A 17,728-nucleotide genomic window follows, 5' to 3' on the forward strand; every position below is an offset into this window, starting at 1 on the left:
CCACGAGGGGTCCCTCCCATGGGATGCGATCCTGCGGGGGCTGCCCACAGGCAGCAGCTCTTCAGGAATGTCTCCCACACGGCTCTGTACCACAGGGTCCATCCCCCAGGAGCAAACTGCTCCAGCACGGGTCCCCCATGGGCAGCAGCTCCCCCTAGACCCCCTGCTCCTGCGTGGGCTCCTCTCCACGGGCTGCAGCTCCGGCCCGGGGCCTGCTCCTGCGGGGGCTCTCCATGGGCCGCAGCCTCCTCCAGGCCACGTCCACCTGCTCCACCGGGGGCTCCTCCACGGGCTGCAGCGTGGAGATCTGCTCCGTGTGGGACCCATGGGCTGCAGGGGGACAGCCTGCTCCACCAGGGGCCCCTCCACAGGCCGCAGGGGAACTGCTGCTGCGTGCCTGGAGCACCTCCTGCCCTCCTGCTGCACTGACCTTGGGGGCTGCAGGGCTGGTTCTCTCTCCTCTCTCCCAGCTGTTTCTGCACAGCTCTTTTCTTCTTATGCTTTCCCAGAGGCCCAACCAGCATCGCTCCCCTGGCTCGGCTCTGGCCAGCAGCAGGTCTCTTTTGGAGCCGATTGGAGCTGGCTCTGGTCTGACATGGGGCAGCTGCTGGGCTCCGCTTACAGAGGCCACCCCTGCAGCCCCCAGCTACCAAATCCTTGCAACATAAACCAAATACACAGACAAATTGAATTGGTAGATAGCTGAATCCAGACAAGAGTTATAAATAAGCTGTGGAACTCTTTGCTGTAGGATGTTGTGGTTCATTAATATTTACAAGGCTTCAAAAATTACCAGACTCACAGATGAAACATCCATGAAAACGTGTAAGCCACAAAAATTCCACCTCTAGCTCAGAATGGTTAGCCCTGACGTGGTCAGGCAGTTGGATTTCATGATCTTTGAAAGTCCCTTTCAATTGAACTGTTCTAGTCTAGTCTAGTCTAGGTCTAGTCTAGTCTAGTTTATTCTAGTCTATTTCTAAAAGTGGTGCAAAGTTCCAGATGATGGGAGTATTTATGGGTGAGGTACAACTGTAGAATTTTCCTGCTTTTATGTTCTTCCGTAAGCACCTGCCATTGTCCGCTATTAGAGTCTGGCTACTGATCTCCATGTACTTTTGATGTGACACCATACAGGCACCCCTAAGTTCTTTGTCCTCACCTGTTGATCACTGCTCCCTCTCATTCTGTTTATGTTGGTAGTGTTTTCCACACTGCTCTCTGCTAAGTCTACAAGCTTCCATCCCTTTCAAAAGTGCTCAAGATACCTATCCATGTAGAGATTTCATTGCAATCTGTATTCATCTGGGAAGCCTGGATAAATTACCCCCATCACCTGTTAGTGGGGAAAAAATAGTATATTAAAAAAAAAAAAAAATCACTAAGTTCCCTAGAGCAGTACAGTACAGGAGTCCAAAAATTCCGGCTGAATATATTTGTGATGAGGAGCGATGCTTTTTGATCTAAACTTGTGGTCAACAGGTGAATTTAAGAGTAAAAATACCTAAAGCCTTTGAATGCAGTTTCTATACAAATCATTCACAGAGGACTCACCCTTTGCCCCTCTCTCAATTCACAGAAACAGGGAGGCTTGTTTCTATTTTTAAGCTGTATGTATTAGACTTTTTTCCTTAAAAATGGCACTTCTGCTTACTCTAATCGACACTTACACAGCTATAACAACTATGAGACAGCTGAGTTAGGCTGTGTACAGCCACGATGTTTTATCCAGCTTTTCCCAGAGATGGTCTGAGCAAACAACTTGCTGGCAAAGCATCACCACACATGGAAGCTCTTGTTGCCACTTCTCAGGTATATACTAAGGTAATCAGTTGTGTAATATGCAGACTCATGGGCATGTACTTTTTGTATTCATAGCCAGAAAAACTGAATAATGCAGATAATTTAGTTTATTTTCAGTCTCCAATAATGGCAAGAATAAAGCTGGTTTGAAGAAAGGTCTTTAGTAAGGTATTTTTTCACTTAGCTTAATAAAAGAAAAAAAAAGAATCACTGTCAGCACCAGCTAAATGCTTTTCTCTACTCTCCTCTTATGAACAAAAATCCAGATTTTGAGAGCTAAGGATCTGAGGTAAAACTCCAGACTGTGCTATTTATACTGAAGTGCGAATTATACAAATGGCAAAGTATGTCACACTATTTTGTGTCAGTTTACTCTTTCGCTAACTCTATTTTTTTCTGTTCCTGCCATATCTTCTAGGAATGTTTGTTCTCAGAAAGCAACTCTGATCTTGTTTGTAAAGCAAATGATTCACAAACATTCCCTTTATGGACCATTTTAACATTTTAACTATGCTAGAGAAAAAATATATTAAGACCTACAGAAAATATTTTGATAATTTTTAGGTAAAGGAAATGGCTAAATCTTACCAGTTATATCAAAGAAGGCAGCTTGCAGGATTTTGTAGGATTTTGTGCCTAGGTTGTCTTAGCTATCTCAAACTGGCACTTCTTAATTACTGAGTTAAGAAGTGCCAGTTATTCAACGATAATGTTCTTGTATTATCTTGTGGGGGGTGTTAGACTATATGTGGTATACATAGAGAATGAGCCCTCACAGTGCTGTTGTGTAGGGTAACAAGTTTTTATTGGCATGAATTTGGAATGGTTATATTATTCATGAATAGCAAAGCCATGAAGAAATTATGCCAGGGACTAATTAGGAGCCCTGTTTATGTCTTAGTCAACACTACATCGGGGGAGAGAAAATTTCAGATAGGGTTAACCTATTAACAGCTCAAGGTTCAACACAGACTCATATCAAACACTGTGGACCATTTGGAATAGGGACTGCTCCTTTCATTTTCAAAAGCGATCCTTTCAGACACCAGGCTTCAGGATGGCAAGCTTGCAGTGGTGTTAGATTCTGGGAATCTCCAAGGCAAAGAAAGTAACGGCTCCTTCAAGGTGATTCTTCCTCTTCAATCTGCCTTTTCCCTTCCCTCTTGTCTCAGGCTATCCATGAGACATCTGAACTCCTGCGATATTAGGCTTATTTGCATAAGTATATTAGGAGTTATTCTGGAGCAATATTGCATTTGGACTAATTAAATGAGGGACATGCCATCCAAAATTAATAACAGGGATGGGTTATAATAAAAGAAAGCTCAAGTCTCTAAAATTACATTAACTACTGCATTATGTCAGTATGACTAGAGAGCTGATCTCCCTGGCTCGTCTAGCACAAGAACTTCCAAGTAGCAGATTCAGGATGATGTGCAGAGTTTGAGGAAGCAGGATAAATACTGCTCTGCTGACACTTAGATGTGATGGTCCATTCATAAGGACATCACGTTGAGAGAGGGCTGGATTCACAAATGTCTAGAGTTTTGACGGTATGGATTTGAAATTTTCTTGTTACACACCTAGAAAACAATTCTGGGGAGCAGAGGTTCATATATATATTCCTAGAGATACTGGCATATATCAGGGAGACAAACTAGATTTCTCTTTTAAGGACCATACAAATTAAAGAGAGAGCAAGCAAGAAAGAATGTAATAAGAATGATGGCTGATGACGGACTGATGAGATACTTTTCAAAAACAAAACAAAAATAAAATCACACTTCCTGTTTTGGGGTTGTTTAAAGATAATCTGCTTTTCCTGCCTTTCCCCTTAAAATTTTACTTTTCTCCTTAGCAGTTTGTTCTAGTATCCTCACTCTTTTTAACGAATTTAGTGGGGGAAGATTCTGCCCTGGTGCAGGAATTGTGAGAACACAGAAGAAAGTTGTGTGCCTTTTAAAGGGAAAAGAACAGGTCACCTTACGTTGGCAGAGGCCTTGTTACTTTATATTTTAAAAAAAAATCACTTGAAGCATCTATGTTAACCTTTCTTCAACCACTCTTCCAACTTCCAAATAAAGTTTAGGAATCCATTCTGTTATGGGAATAATCTCATGAAGGATTTTGGAGGAATTGACATCTGTGCAAAAGCTGTTTCATATAATAAACTTCATAATGCCAGTGAATAGATATAAGACGGTTAAACAACAGAATAAATCATCCGAGTTTTACTAGTACACTTTGTTTCTGCCAGCCTTCTCTAAACTATGATATGCTGGGCTAAATGCTCAAATCTGTCTCACTCAGGTCCCCTAAAGTCAAAACCTGAATTTAAGTTAATGGGAACACCACTCAAGAAAACTTAGTAAAAATCTAGGGATTTTAGTGCATGCTCTTTGAAATACTAAACAAGAGTAGTTTCAGACAGGACAATAGGAACAACTTTCCCAAAACTTTCTAAAACACTTTCAGCAATGACTTTTGGTATTTGAGAACTTGAGTCTCACAGAAAGAAAATAAAGTGTAGCTCATGGAACATCCTAGTGAAGGTAGCACAATGAAATACTGAATTTAGTCTTTGGAAGCTGCAAAAATATTTCGTTTAGCCCTTGTTGAAGAAATGTAAATGCTTGAGTTTGTCCCCTCGATATGTAAAAACCAAAAAATATGGCTACAGCTGTTCTACTTTCTCCACTTTGGGGCATGTCTGTATGATGTCAGTACTTGTAAGTTAAAGGTTATCAATAAACGCTTTCTTTTGAAATTTTCTCGCTCATTTTTCTGAGTAGCATTTTGAAATTCTGACTGCCAAGTCTGTAATAAATAAAAGGGAAAAAAAAGAAAAAAATAAAATGGAAAATAAAAGGAAAAAAATATGTTAATTCTAGTTAACAAATCTGGGAATGGCAAACACTTTTTTTTTCTGTTTGGAAATGAAAGCTATGTACAATACACCTGGAGTTTGGGATTAAATATATATTTCAACTTTATCAGGATATGTGGATGTCGTAGAATGAATTGAACCAGGTTGGAAAGGCTCATCTAATTTTAATTATATTGTGTAAAGCAATTGCTTCAGAAAACAGTTTTGTTTCAGCCTTCAGAAACTTATGTGAGAAGCATATTTCAGAACTTCTGATGTTGATTTAAAAGCAAGATTTTAGATGACCGATTCCACCTGGTATTTTATGGTTCTTTATTGTTGGTATTCAGAGATCTTCCATTATTACAATAAACTAGTGTCAAGTAGAGATTATGTATCTAATGAAGATTATTTTTTTTTCCTCTTTCCCATTTCCCATTTCCTGTTAGTCGGAAGTGTCATGGATCCCCAACAAACACTACTCTGGGATTTATGGGCTGATGAAGTTGGTTCTAACGAAGACTCTACCTTCCAATCTCGAGAGAGTCATTGTCCTTGACACAGACATAACATTTGCCACTGACATCGCTGAGCTATGGGCCGTCTTCCACAAGTTCAAAGGTATCCTAATGATTTTTTAACTGACTTTATTTGTGGGGGAGGGAAGATGGTAAAGCAGAAAGTAGAATGGGGGTAGGTGGGCAATACGAGATTTGTTAAATGTTTTCACTCTCAATTTTTGGTGTTTGTATGTAATTGTTTTATTTGCAAGCTCTTTCCTCAACAATGTTCCATATAGAATGATGGGCAATACTGACTACCTGTGCAATTTTTTATTGGTCTAATTATTTGGGACAGGCAAGAATTTGACAATACAGTAGATGATAAATAATTATGAGGATGCTCTACTGACCTACCATTCAATACCTGTAGGTATTCAATACTTGGAATAAATATTTCCTCTACATATCCCCATTCCTCACATCTCCTTGAAATTTTCCTTGATAGTTTGACCACGAAAAGACACTTTCAGAGTAACTGTGTAATGAGATGGTCACAAAAAAGCTTGCCACTTCCTTGTCACAAGCCAGAAGTACTTTCCTGGCTAACACATGGCTTAAACAATTTAATTTTCTCAGACTCCCGTGTTGCCAGCTTTCCAGAGTCAGAGACAGGTCCTATTGTTCTCCTCTTGCCCTGCTAATGTGTACTGGAGTGTTGGTAAGTGCAGAGTCACTCCAGTGTCCCATTTGAATGTTCACAGTCCCCTAGAAGTGTAGCCTTGATGTTAGTCTGCTTACTTTACATCACTTTAAGCAAAAATCAACCTAAGCAAATGGGAGTATTTATGTACAGAGCCAAAATAAACCACTCTGTTACAAAGGTGACAGAAAAGAGAGCACATTTAATCTACCTATCCCATATTGAAGTACAGAAGGCCTTTTTGCCTTTCCCAGTACTCAGCTAATAGGCAGTAGCTATTATCTTCGGCTCTGGTCAAGGACTCGGTTTTAGCGCTTGCTGAAAAGCAAATGCACTGAAAAGTGCATTTGTTTCCTTTCCTTTCTCTGGGAATTCTGATATCCCTTCAGCAGGCTAGAAGCACTCATTTTCTTACTTTATTGAACCGTACACAAACTTTCTTCATTACAGGCGTTGTTCAGGCCTCTTCACAAAGCCTTTCCCCATACTGAACCTTGACTTTCATATACATGTATACCTTAATAAACACAATTTGTGTAAATGTATGCACAGGGAGTAATGCTGTGCTATTGCACTGTCTCACTGTGCACTACTGTCACATTAATAATAATAATGTACTGAATGTGGTATATTCACATGCTGTAGATGGTAAAGACAAGTATTTGAACTGAACTTGGGCACAGAGTACTGCATGGTCAAAGATACCTAGGTGAGGAGGAGTATCTTGCTTATGTTTTCTGCCATAGTTTCAATGAAGGCCCCTTACTTTTTACTGGGACAAGAAATCAAGCAAAAAGCCAAGCTTGTAAAGAAAGGAATATGGAGTAGAGGAGGGCCTAAGACTGAAAAAAATACAGACAGAAGAAATGGAAATATGGAGATAAATCATTATTGATAGCCAAAACGTGGGTGTAAGTCAAGAGTCTTCATACAGCTAGGCAAAGTGGTTCAGCTGATTAGAGCTGTGAAAAGCTCTAACTCACACATGGAGCCAGAATTCCTGTGCTACTGGCAGCCCTCATAATGTACATACCACCATTCCCATGTAACAAATGTATGATTTTGTAAGTTGTCTGGTCTGTCTTCTTAATTCCTGCTGACCACCTGCTTCTCCACAATGTTTTAAGCCTGGCAACAAATTGATCAGTGTCTACATCTGCTCATCTCCCAGATGGTCACATACAAATAAAGGATTAATTGCGTAGTCTTGTAGGCCCAGAAGTTCTGCAGTGTGGGAGAGGACTTGGGAGTGCATGTATGCCCAAAAAAGTGATCTAAAATGTTGGGAGATAAGAGAAGTGAAAATCTCTGAGCCCAAGCTTATGGTTCAGCTTGTCTCCTAAGGTACAATCCCATTAGGCAAAGATTCAGTGAAAATGGATTGTGGAAGATAAAGGGCAAGGAGGCTGAAAGGATACTGTTGCTCTTTTACTGCTTCATAAAAGATTGGTTTAAATCATACAGTGAATCTCAAGTTGTCCTCAGCGTCCTTTTATTTTTCCTACCAGTGTCACAGAAGATTCAAATGATTTCTCATATCATTAGCCCCAACTATTCCTGTAAAGGGTCTGTTTTTAAATTGATGTTTTAATCCCCTTCTTGTTTCTCCCATCAGAAATCCCAAGTAAGCTTATGAACATTTCTTTTAAGACAATTTAGTGTGTTTGTTGAAATATTACTGAAACACAAGAGAAACAAAACTGGGAAGTGAAGGTCTAATCTCCAGAGGAACCTGACACTATCACAGAATCATGGAATTGTTTGTGTTGGAAGGGACCTTTAAAGATTATCTAGTCCAACCTCCCTGCAATGGCAGGGACATCTCTCACTAGGTCAGGTTGCCCAAAGCCCCATCCAACCTGACCTTGAGCATTTCCAGGGATGGGGCATCCACAGCTTCTCTGGGCAACCTGTTCCAGTGTCTCACCACCCTCTAAGTGAAGAATTTCTTCTTTATATCTAACCTAAATATACCCTCTTTTAGTTTAAAATCATTCCTGCTTATCCTGTCATTATCTGCCCATGCAAAAAGTTGCTCTGCATCTTTTTTATAAGCCCCCCTTCAGGTACTGAAAAGCTGCAATGAGGTCTCCCTGGAGCCTTCTCCTCTTCAGGCTAACTATCCCCAGCTCTCTCATTCTTCATAGGAGAGAGAAGAAAGAAGAAGCCTTTCTACATCCCCGACCCCAGCTCGGAGAACAACAGGCTTTCCTAGAAATATTCAGACACTCAGCTGTTGGATAGAATTGGCCATTGTAAACCTGCTTGCACGTGGATAATGTTTGAGCAAGTAGAAGAATTTTTCACAGCAGTGCAGGAAAGGCAAGAGCTTCCTTCTGTAGGTTGCTGCAGCATAACAAGATGGTCCGGCACACCCTCTTCCAATTTGGAGCTAGGCAGAGAAAGAGAGAGAAGGACCTAAAGTGTGTGTTTCTTTCTTCCCAAACAAAAACAGTGACCAAGAGAGACAAGTAGCTCAGATTCCTTTCTTCTGTGACAGCACTCTTGGAAGAAACTGAGTTTTGTCTAGACACCAAGAAGCTCTTCTTTAATGTGCGGGTGACAGCGCGCTGGCACAGGCAGCCCATAGAGGTTGTGGAGTCTCTCTCCTTGGAGGTCTTCAGAAGCCACCTGGACATGGTCCTGGACAACTAGCTCTAGGTGGCTGGACCAGATGACCCCCACAGGTCCCTTCCAACCTCAGCCACTCTGTGATTCTGTGAGACACGTTCAGGATTGACGAGCAGTTTAGCCAGGAGCAATTCACTGTGTAGAAAGGCCCCACAGCATGTTTTAAATAGCACCTGGAGTACTCAGTATCCTTGTTCTGCAAAGGTTCTTTCAGTCATCTCAAGAGCTGTAGAAAGGTTGAGACTCTTACATGAGGTTACAAGTTAATACTTTAGTTGGTAAAGCTACGTTCTCTCTGTAGAAGTAAAAATGGAGAAGAATTCCTTTGTAAATTATTGCTCTTCTGCCCTTCCCTGATAAGCTCCTTGCATATGCCCTTACAATAAATGGTCCAACTATTCTGTACCCGAGTGCACAAATTAAGGCTCTACATGTGTGATGGTATTTGAAAATCTCTTCTTTGAAGTAGCAACCTTCAGCTTTGGGAGAAATTCACACCTCTTTTCAGGAGCCCAAAACAGTGTCTTTCAGCAATGTGACATTTTAAAATTTCTCTTAGCAATTATTGGGGGTATAATTATTCTAACATGTATATGCAAGTTTCAATCTTTATGCATAAATATGTCTGTGGGAACCAGTATCTTACATTTCAAGAGTCATATCCAGTTTTTCAGCTGGGATTTCAACATTTCTGCTTTAGCCTCATTCTTTCTTGTTCTCCTGAAGATAAGCAGTCTTTTTCTCTAGGACAGATATATACCTCCAAATATTGACTTCAAAGGCATGAGTCTGCAGCCAGTCTAGTGAAGATAACCTGTCATGCATGTTTTCTGTGACTTAGTTGACACTGATTAGGTTTTCTATTCATCTTTCACAGAATTTTGACAGTTCTAAACTTGAGAAAGCATCTAGCCTTAGGGCAGAAGAATGGGACTGTAGATCATATGCATTCTTGGATGAAGTACTGCAAAGTGTTTCAGACAGCAAGGATTAGTGTAACCAATATGCTTTTATTGCAGAAATTGTGTGAATTCTTCTGAGAAAAGAACCAGTCCAGAGCCATGCTCTCTGCCATCAATCTTAAAGTTCTCTTAAAGGCCACATCAGCTAATAGTTTTGTTATTCTTGCTCGCCCAGACTCTTGGTATTGAAATGTGGCTGTTTTCTCTAAGCTTCCAATTTTGACTTTAACTGTTTGTTAAATACGGATTCTCAAGAGCATTCATTTTAAATGGCAGTGTGAATTTATTTGGGATCTGACTATAAGCGTTGTAATAATTATTTGTGTTACGGGTTGCAGTTTCTGTCAGGATCACAGCCTCTTTGTGCCGGGTGCTCTACGTATGCATAGCAAGAGATGGGTTTTGTGCTTTACTTAGTGTCAGTGTCAGTGTTTACTTACTTGTTGACCATTCTTGTGTCTGCCTGGGTCCTTTAGGCCATGGCTGTGTATGAGGCCCATAACTGAGGCCCACGAGTGAGACCTGAATAATCCCTGTAGAGATCAATGTTAAGGGCTTCCATATTTAAACTGAATGACTAAGGGTATTATAGTATCTCTAAGTACCTGTAGTAACTCAGAGGCTATACTGAGCAGTCCTACCACTGCTCACTGTTAATCTCACAATCCAACTACCTAATACAGTGAATGTTTTAACTACTTTTAAACAATACTGATGGGATAGAAAATAACTAATGTATTTCAAATGACTCTACCAGTAGATTAAATTGTCGAGAGAATATAAACTGCAATTAGTGTTGATCTGTGCAAATATATCTTCTCTGGAAAGCTGAATAAGACTTTAAGGCAGAATCATCTACATCCATTAACAAAGTATCCAAGAAGGAAAAATGGCAAGCTTGATAGAAAGTCTGAGATTTCTCGTGTTCATACTTTGCATGAATAAAAACATGCTATAGAAGCTGTTTGCTTTGTGTCAGGAGCTCAAACAGTGATAAAAATCCATACTGACATCATAAATACCAGAAAAGGTCAACAGCAATTTTGGTGCAGGATCAAGTGCCCACAGCTGAAGAGGGATTGGCACATAGTCAATCCTAAACTTAAAATTTGTAAACACTCAGCATGTAGGTGCTTTGGCATATTGCTCTGCAGAATGCCTGAGGTAACAATGTAGGTTTGTATTATTTTTGCAGCTTCGTTAGGAAAAAGAGCAAACAAACAAAAAATCACAACCATCACAAAATTCACCGCCTCCCATGTAGGTGGTTTAATAATTATATTCCTACAAGAACTGTTATGTGTAAAACTGTAATACCAAATGCATGTGTAACTTTTCGTTTGTGTGTGGATTTAGTGTGCCAGAAAGTGAGATGCTGATGGCACCAGTGATAGTCAGGCAGAGTCAGCACGTGCTGTATAAATTTCCCTGAATTTAGCTCTACCAGTGAAGCCTCATCTTGATAAACTATACCTGCCACAGACCTAGGTTCTTCTTCTGCAAGGACTGTACTTTTTATAGGTATGCTGGTCTTGGGATGATGTAAAATGCTCAGTTGTTGCCAAGATTAAAATTTAAAATTCATTGTCACCTATGTCTGAAGCCAGGATTTGAACCCCCAGATTGTTTCCGGGCAGGTTCTGTAGTTCAGGCTGTCAGTTTACACTCAGTAAATCATTAAAGCATCCACAGATCATGTTGAGATGAATCTCTGTGGGCTGATACACTGTTTGTGTTAAATCCTGCAGTGATGTTTCTGTGTCTTCTGGTCAGTAAAATAGGTTTTCTTTTCTCACTAATCAAGAGAAGGGCATTAGCAACGTACATCTTAGTGTGTGTAGAAATCCACAGTATGAGTCAGTCTTTTTGTGAAGGAAACAGGATCACATTGTAGCAGAGTGCATTAATAAAATTGTCAGGCAGCTATTAAAATAGCTTAAAATTATCTGAAATTTTATAGGTGTCTAAAAAGGCCGAATGGCACTTGTCTTTGCTCATAAAAGGAACATCTGTTAGTTTCTGAAAGACTTGTATAAGTGTTTAATGGTTAGACTACAGTTCATAGCTCATCCTAGGGTTATTCCACAAATGAGGTACATTTTCTCTTTGAAAAGGTCCCTGTGGAGACTCTATCTGCTTAAGATTTTCTACTCCTGATTGTTATATCGTGGTGTTTTCTTCTTTGCTGCTGCAAAAGCTTTGAAGTTTCATTGATAAAGAATCCTATTTGTTAGCTATAGCTCGCAGAAATGCTGGGGTGTGTTGTCCTCCTCTTTCTCATGATGCAATTGTATCACCTGCATGTGAAATTATGGGAGTCAACGTTGAATTTCAGTTTATCTTGGTGAAGAGCTGAAGAAAGTATGGATTTTTATTTTTTTTTAAAGGGCAAGTTTCTATCCATAATTGGAGATTATTTTTGCTGATTTTAATTAGGAGGGGATCAAGCAAGGAGATGGGGCTTGCTGAGTATGTGGGTCAAGGAAAAATCACTTGTTTCTCTCTACACTTGTCAGATAAGTTGTCTGATTGGAAGTCCTTCTTTCTTCCCTTTTTTTTTCTGATTGCGATTTGCTTTCCCATGATGTTCCTTTATTGAGGAGGCAGTATGTAAGAAAGTTGACCTCAGTAAATGAGCACCAGGGGAGAGAGTTTATTATATGGATCAGCATGTGCACATTCTAGTTTATGGGTTTTAATGTGACAAGGGACATAATCAGAAACTTCTGATTATGAATTGCTGCCAAAATAGAATAGCTGCAGTTTCTGAAACATCTGTAGTTCGTTTTTAGCTGAATGGTTCTTTGTCTGTTTTTGCCAGCAAGCAGAAATATTCGAAGGTTAAAGGCCGACAATGTGTAGAAATTTGGTGTAACTCATGATGGGGGAAATTCTAAAGTTAAAAAAAAAAAAGATTTGGGTTCTTTATTTTTCCATTTTCATTTCTAAGGGATACCTTTGGCCATGTTTTCATGCCTTTTCCCTTGAGGGCTAGGAATGTTTTAATTAAAAATGAAAGCTGGTAGTCTTTTGTCATCCTGTGATTCCTCAACTGGAGTTTTCGGAAGAAAAACCACCACATTACAAGATTTGTAATAAAATCTTGTTGGCAACACTGAAATCTTGAGGGCTTTTTTCTGCTTTCTCAACATCAGTCTAGTGCTTTTTCTGCGTTATTTTCTTCCACTCTTTGTTAAGCTGCCACTCATTCTACATCTGTCTTTTTGGCTTAGATGCTATGATGTATCAAACACCCAAACTAAACATTGTATGACTCACCCAGTGTTAAAGAAAAAAAAACAACAAAAACAACAACAAAAACAGTTTCTGTCTCCTTTGAACTGTTTCTTCTGGGTTTAAAGAGACTTTAATTCTTTGAATCTCAAGTACTCCAGAGAACTGTGGAGAATGGACATAGAGCTTTCTGAATTGCCTTGCAAATCTTTGTTAAGGGAAATATGGGCAGAACGAGCCATCATGGGAGCAAAGTGCATATCCCCATTTCCCCTGGCTAACAGAAGCTGTGACTTTCCAGAAGCTAGAAAATCCAGCTTCCAGAGGGTAGAGACTAGGAGAAGGAGCACTTCTGTTTTGTATATTTGTTCTTAGCAGAAGAAAAATGCATTTTTGAGAATGGGATGTCACTGGCCGTGATGGGATGAAAACCTATGAGAAGAGAGGGAGGGAACAAACTGAGGAGGAAAATAATAGTTCCTCATCCCAACTTGAAAGAGGAAATTGTTCAGGAATCAGTCAGAATCCTGTCTGTCAACAGACTTTCCCTTGGATATATTTAGTACCCATGCCTCATCAATTCACAACTTAACTCACAGTTTAAGTCCATGTACTGCTTCCTCTGGCCAGTCACTTTTGCATTCCATAGCTGACAGTAAAGCACACCAAGTGCATGAGCAGGTAGCAAATATGGAGAGAGTGGCAACCTGTCCATCATCCCAACTAGTAATGTGTAATGAAGATTCACCTCTGCATGTGTGAAAAAAGCCAAGAAGATGGGACACATGGGTCATTCACCTAACAGATGAAGTTTACTCTAAGGTTTAGTAGTTATATTAGCAGTACTAGAGAAAAAAAATGTATTTAATAGATAGGTTTCCATGCCAAAGGCCCTCGTTCTAATCACATGCAATCTATCAAGCACATTTGCTTTTCACTGTTCACTGTGATGTGCATTGTAATAACTGGATATTCTTGTTTTCTCCCTCTCTGAACCAGGCATGTCCTCTGAGCCTACCTTGTTCTGCATTGGCAATCCATATTTTAAGGACCTAAGGCTCCATTTCCAATTACAAAGCTCTCATCTGAGGTTTCACCTTCTTGCTTTCATGCTGCACATTATGTCTGTAACACAAGCAGCACAAGGATTTGCGTAGAGTAAAGTGTTGTAGGGAATATCTGTCTCACAGGCTCAAGCTGGAAGGTAGGATGTATTGCCCAGAGGTCAATAGTATGATTGTCCCGTCAGCAGGATAAGTGTATGGTATTGCTCTCTGCACAACCAGGAAAGAGGGAGAAGAGTGTAGGAAATTAAACCCACTTATTACATTTTTCTTTTTTTTTTTCCCCAGAAAATAAATAAATTAATAAATAAATAGAGGGTTGGAACTTGATTTTTAAGGTCCCTTCCAACCCAAGCCATTCAATGATAGCTGAACTAAGGCTGTCTACAAATGCACCATGTGCAAAAACATGGACCGTTGCATGAACAAGTTAGACATGTAAACAAAATTGATAATCAGTCCAGTATTGCGGAAACAGTAGAAAACTGACAAGTTTCCTTTTTTCAAGCAATCTAGATAGTCAGAGTCATTTGAACCTCTTATTTTAACCCCCAAACTAGAAGAAAGAAGTAGATGCGTGCATAATGGCCCACTTCACTCTGAATCACCCAAGTATCTTTATTTTACTTGAATCTCAGGCTTGCTCTACTCAACGCTCTTTGCAGCAATCTCTAGCTTGCATTCAGTGTAGGCCAAGCAGTTCAATTAAATGAAGGAGCTTTTGTTCTTCTGACACTTTTCTCAAAATTAATCGTTTTTGTGCTTGGAGACACTGCTAAAAACAAGAAGATTTTTGTCCTAGCCCTTCTAGAAATGTACTAAAAGGTGATTGATAAGCTTAGAGTAAAACTCAGGGACCAAGTTTGTCCACAACTACTCTTTATGTTCATTTCATTATATTTCCTGAATTTAGTTGTAGTAGATTTCATAGTTTGGGCTTAAGTGTCAGTAAAATAGATGTGCATGCAATGTACTCTGGTGAAGACCCAGGCTAATTTATGTTCCCATTGCCCTTCCTGAATGCTTAAAAGGCTCTCAACATATAAGCGGGTGATTCTCAGGGTGTAAGACAAGCTCTTGTGTCAGTTGCTTTTGGTCCTCATGGTTCTGGGATTCATTCTGGATCTGGGACTGAACAAGTCAGCAGAACAGCTTCTTGAGAGCTGTTAGCTACTGGCACAACTAATAGAAGCCTTGAAACTACTTACGTCTGTGTTTGGAGATGTGTATTTTTTTCCTATCTGCTTAGTGACTGGGGAAGCTGTCCAAAAAAGTGCTATTCTGACATACCAAGAGAATGTGTTGGCTGGGAACAGAGGTGGAAATACAGCAGGGAAGGTGTAGTAACATTCAGTGATGCCATTGATGAATAGGCCAGACTGTGAACCATCCAAAGGCTGAGGACCTAGCACACGCCTAATGCTTCTGCCCTGCTGGGACACTGGTTAACTTTGAGCAGGATTGAAGCCCTACAGTAAAATGGGCCATTGTACTTTCTCTCATAGATTGTTGTCCGTGGCTGACTCCATGCTACCACTCTGCTGCCCTCAATAGAAACTGTCTGCCAGTTTATTCTCACACCAGCTTACTGGCTCAGGATCTCCTCAGCTTCATTAATTCATGACGTTACCATGTCTTCCTGCAAATGTTACATTTAATAGACAGTAATGATATTTCCTTTCTGCACGTCTCAGGATACGATTATTGCAGGTGCCTAGTGGCATTCTGTAGGGCTGTCTACAGGCTTTTTGCCAATCTACTTCAGAGTCAGATTGGCACCAACTTTTACAGTATTTGGAGATTCAGGTGCTTTCCCATACTGCTAAGAAATTATGATCTGAATATTGTTATACTGGTACCCTAAAATTCTGAGAGAACACATCTTGGCTGGTATAAAATGGCTTTATAAAACAGTGGAGTGAACTGGATGATGCTAACTTTCATCAGTAAAGGATTCTAGCTCCTGTATTTCCTGATTTACATAAACATTCTTGCTCTGAACTTGCAGCTGCTTTTATAGACTAAGTAAATAAAGATATGAACAGCTTGGGGAGCAATCTATAAATATGCTCTTCTTTCAACTCTAGACCTCTGGTATGGCTCACAAGTAGAAAGAGTTGGGTGACCTCAGCCAGGTCTGATGTGCATGAGGACTGAAGTGCATAAGCAGGGCAGCAAAGAGACACAATGCTGGGGTACAAGTTTTGAGGCACCTCAGCAGAAGCAGGAGTGGATGGTTGCATACTGTTGTTCATTGATCATTACCATGATCGTATAATTCTTAACGTAAAAATGGAAGTGGACATAAGTGATAAGTAAGTAAGAAAGTAGCATGGAGATTAGAAGTGGGAGTGAATGTATGGGGTACTGAGCAGGAAAGAAAACCTAGGAAGAGGGAGGAGTGGAAACAAATCCCAAGTTAGTCAAGATAATTTATCTTGAAACTTGTCTGAGATTAGCTTAAAATGTCATATATCAGAGTAAATTTCTGTGAAGCTATATAGAAGTAAGTGTATGCATCTAGAAATTTCCTGGATTTCCTTGGCAGCAGCATCTGACTATAGGAAGAATCTTGCCAAAGAAATAATGAAGTATACATTAGCATTAAGGAGCTAACCCAGCATTTAATTCAGTGTAATTTGGGTCTTTCCCGCCTGCTAGGTGGGTAGCGCAGATATCGCTCCCCCTTGGCTGCAGTCAGTGATCCTACTGGCATTGTCATCACTTCTTTATTTGTTTTGCTTTGTGGTATAGGAGCTCCACTTGTGGATCAATGCTCCTCATTCTGGTTTCAAAAAGAGAGTGGTTGAAAGTCCCTGCAAACCCACTGCCATGAAGCCAAGTGGTTTTCCTCTTCTTCCTGAAGAGCTTTGATCACTGTAACACCCAGTCTAGTCTGTGTGGGGCAGGAGGGCTGAGAAGGATTTCTAAAATTGAGAAGCCATGTTGGAGTCCCACTCTTAGGATTTTTTGCTTTGGTTTTATGCTATTGCTTTTAAAGGTTTAGTTGCCATAACAACCCAAAGCAGCCCTGTATTACCATAGAAACGTGCTGTTGTGGGTGACAGTTTTTATGAGAATCTTATTTTTCCTCTCTTCTTCACATAGTGTCTTTAACACTGGCCTTTTTGCTGATATATCACAGTACACTACAGGGGTTCCATAAAGTGTCAGAATTATGTAATAAACAATAAAAATGAAGCAAATACATAAATCCAAGAGGAAAATCTAGGGTCGTAGTTGACTGAGAACAGAGGAAAAATAACAGCAAATTCCTGTTTCTTAACTTGAAGGTCAAAAATATTGAGCTTATTCCAGGGCTGGCTAATCAGTCCACATGCGTAAATACTCAGGCAAAAACATAGCAAAAGGGGAGGTAAGACCACGTACCATAGACTTAGGATGAAAACAACTTGTCATGACAGTTGTAGCTATCAAAAGACTGTGCTACTTTAATGTGCTCTGCATGGGGCTGCTCCTTGAGACTATTCAGAGGCTGAAGTGAGAGCTGCCAAACGAGGCAGCCCTCTTATAAAACACTGCTTCATGCTGAGAGCTGGTTCCAGCTGCATACTGATAGCCTGCTAGCTTCAGGGGTGTTGGTCATGACCTGTCAAGCCCTAAATTGTTTGGGATCTGTCTGTGTCAAGGACTTCCCCTCTCCCTGTGTGATATCTTTTAACGGCTGTGCTCTGTGAAGTGTCCTTTGGTTTATAAAGATTGGTAATAGAGCTTTTCCTTCAACAAATCTGCATCTCCATTTACTCCCTTGCTTGGCTCTCCTTGAGCAGCAGACCACTGGAGCACATCAGCGCTCCTAACTTCTGATGGATTACTGTGCATCTTTATTACCAAACTTCAAATGGAAGTCATGGACCCGTGGCAGACCATTCACTGTGTCCCAGCAAACCATTGTTAAGAGGACACTGTTACAGGTTCATAATTTTATGACAAGACACACAGCT

At 40.3% G+C, this 17,728-nt stretch overlaps 1 protein-coding gene across 6 annotated transcripts in view; it reads left to right on the forward strand.

The window, feature by feature from the left end:
* The window catches only part of LARGE1 (LARGE xylosyl- and glucuronyltransferase 1), a 283,073-nt gene that overhangs the window by 169,971 nt on the left and 95,374 nt on the right, over positions 1–17,728 (forward strand). For all 6 annotated transcript variants that reach the window (XM_048059080.2, XM_066996856.1, XM_066996869.1 and 3 more), the window contains one exon: positions 5,119–5,290. In XM_048059080.2, the coding sequence (XP_047915037.1) occupies positions 5,119–5,290 (172 nt within the window). The remainder of the gene's footprint in view (positions 1–5,118; positions 5,291–17,728) is intronic.

The sequence above is a fragment of the Anser cygnoides genome, chromosome 1 (genome assembly GCF_040182565.1).
Source record: "Anser cygnoides isolate HZ-2024a breed goose chromosome 1, Taihu_goose_T2T_genome, whole genome shotgun sequence".
NCBI lineage: Eukaryota > Metazoa > Chordata > Aves > Anseriformes > Anatidae > Anser > Anser cygnoides.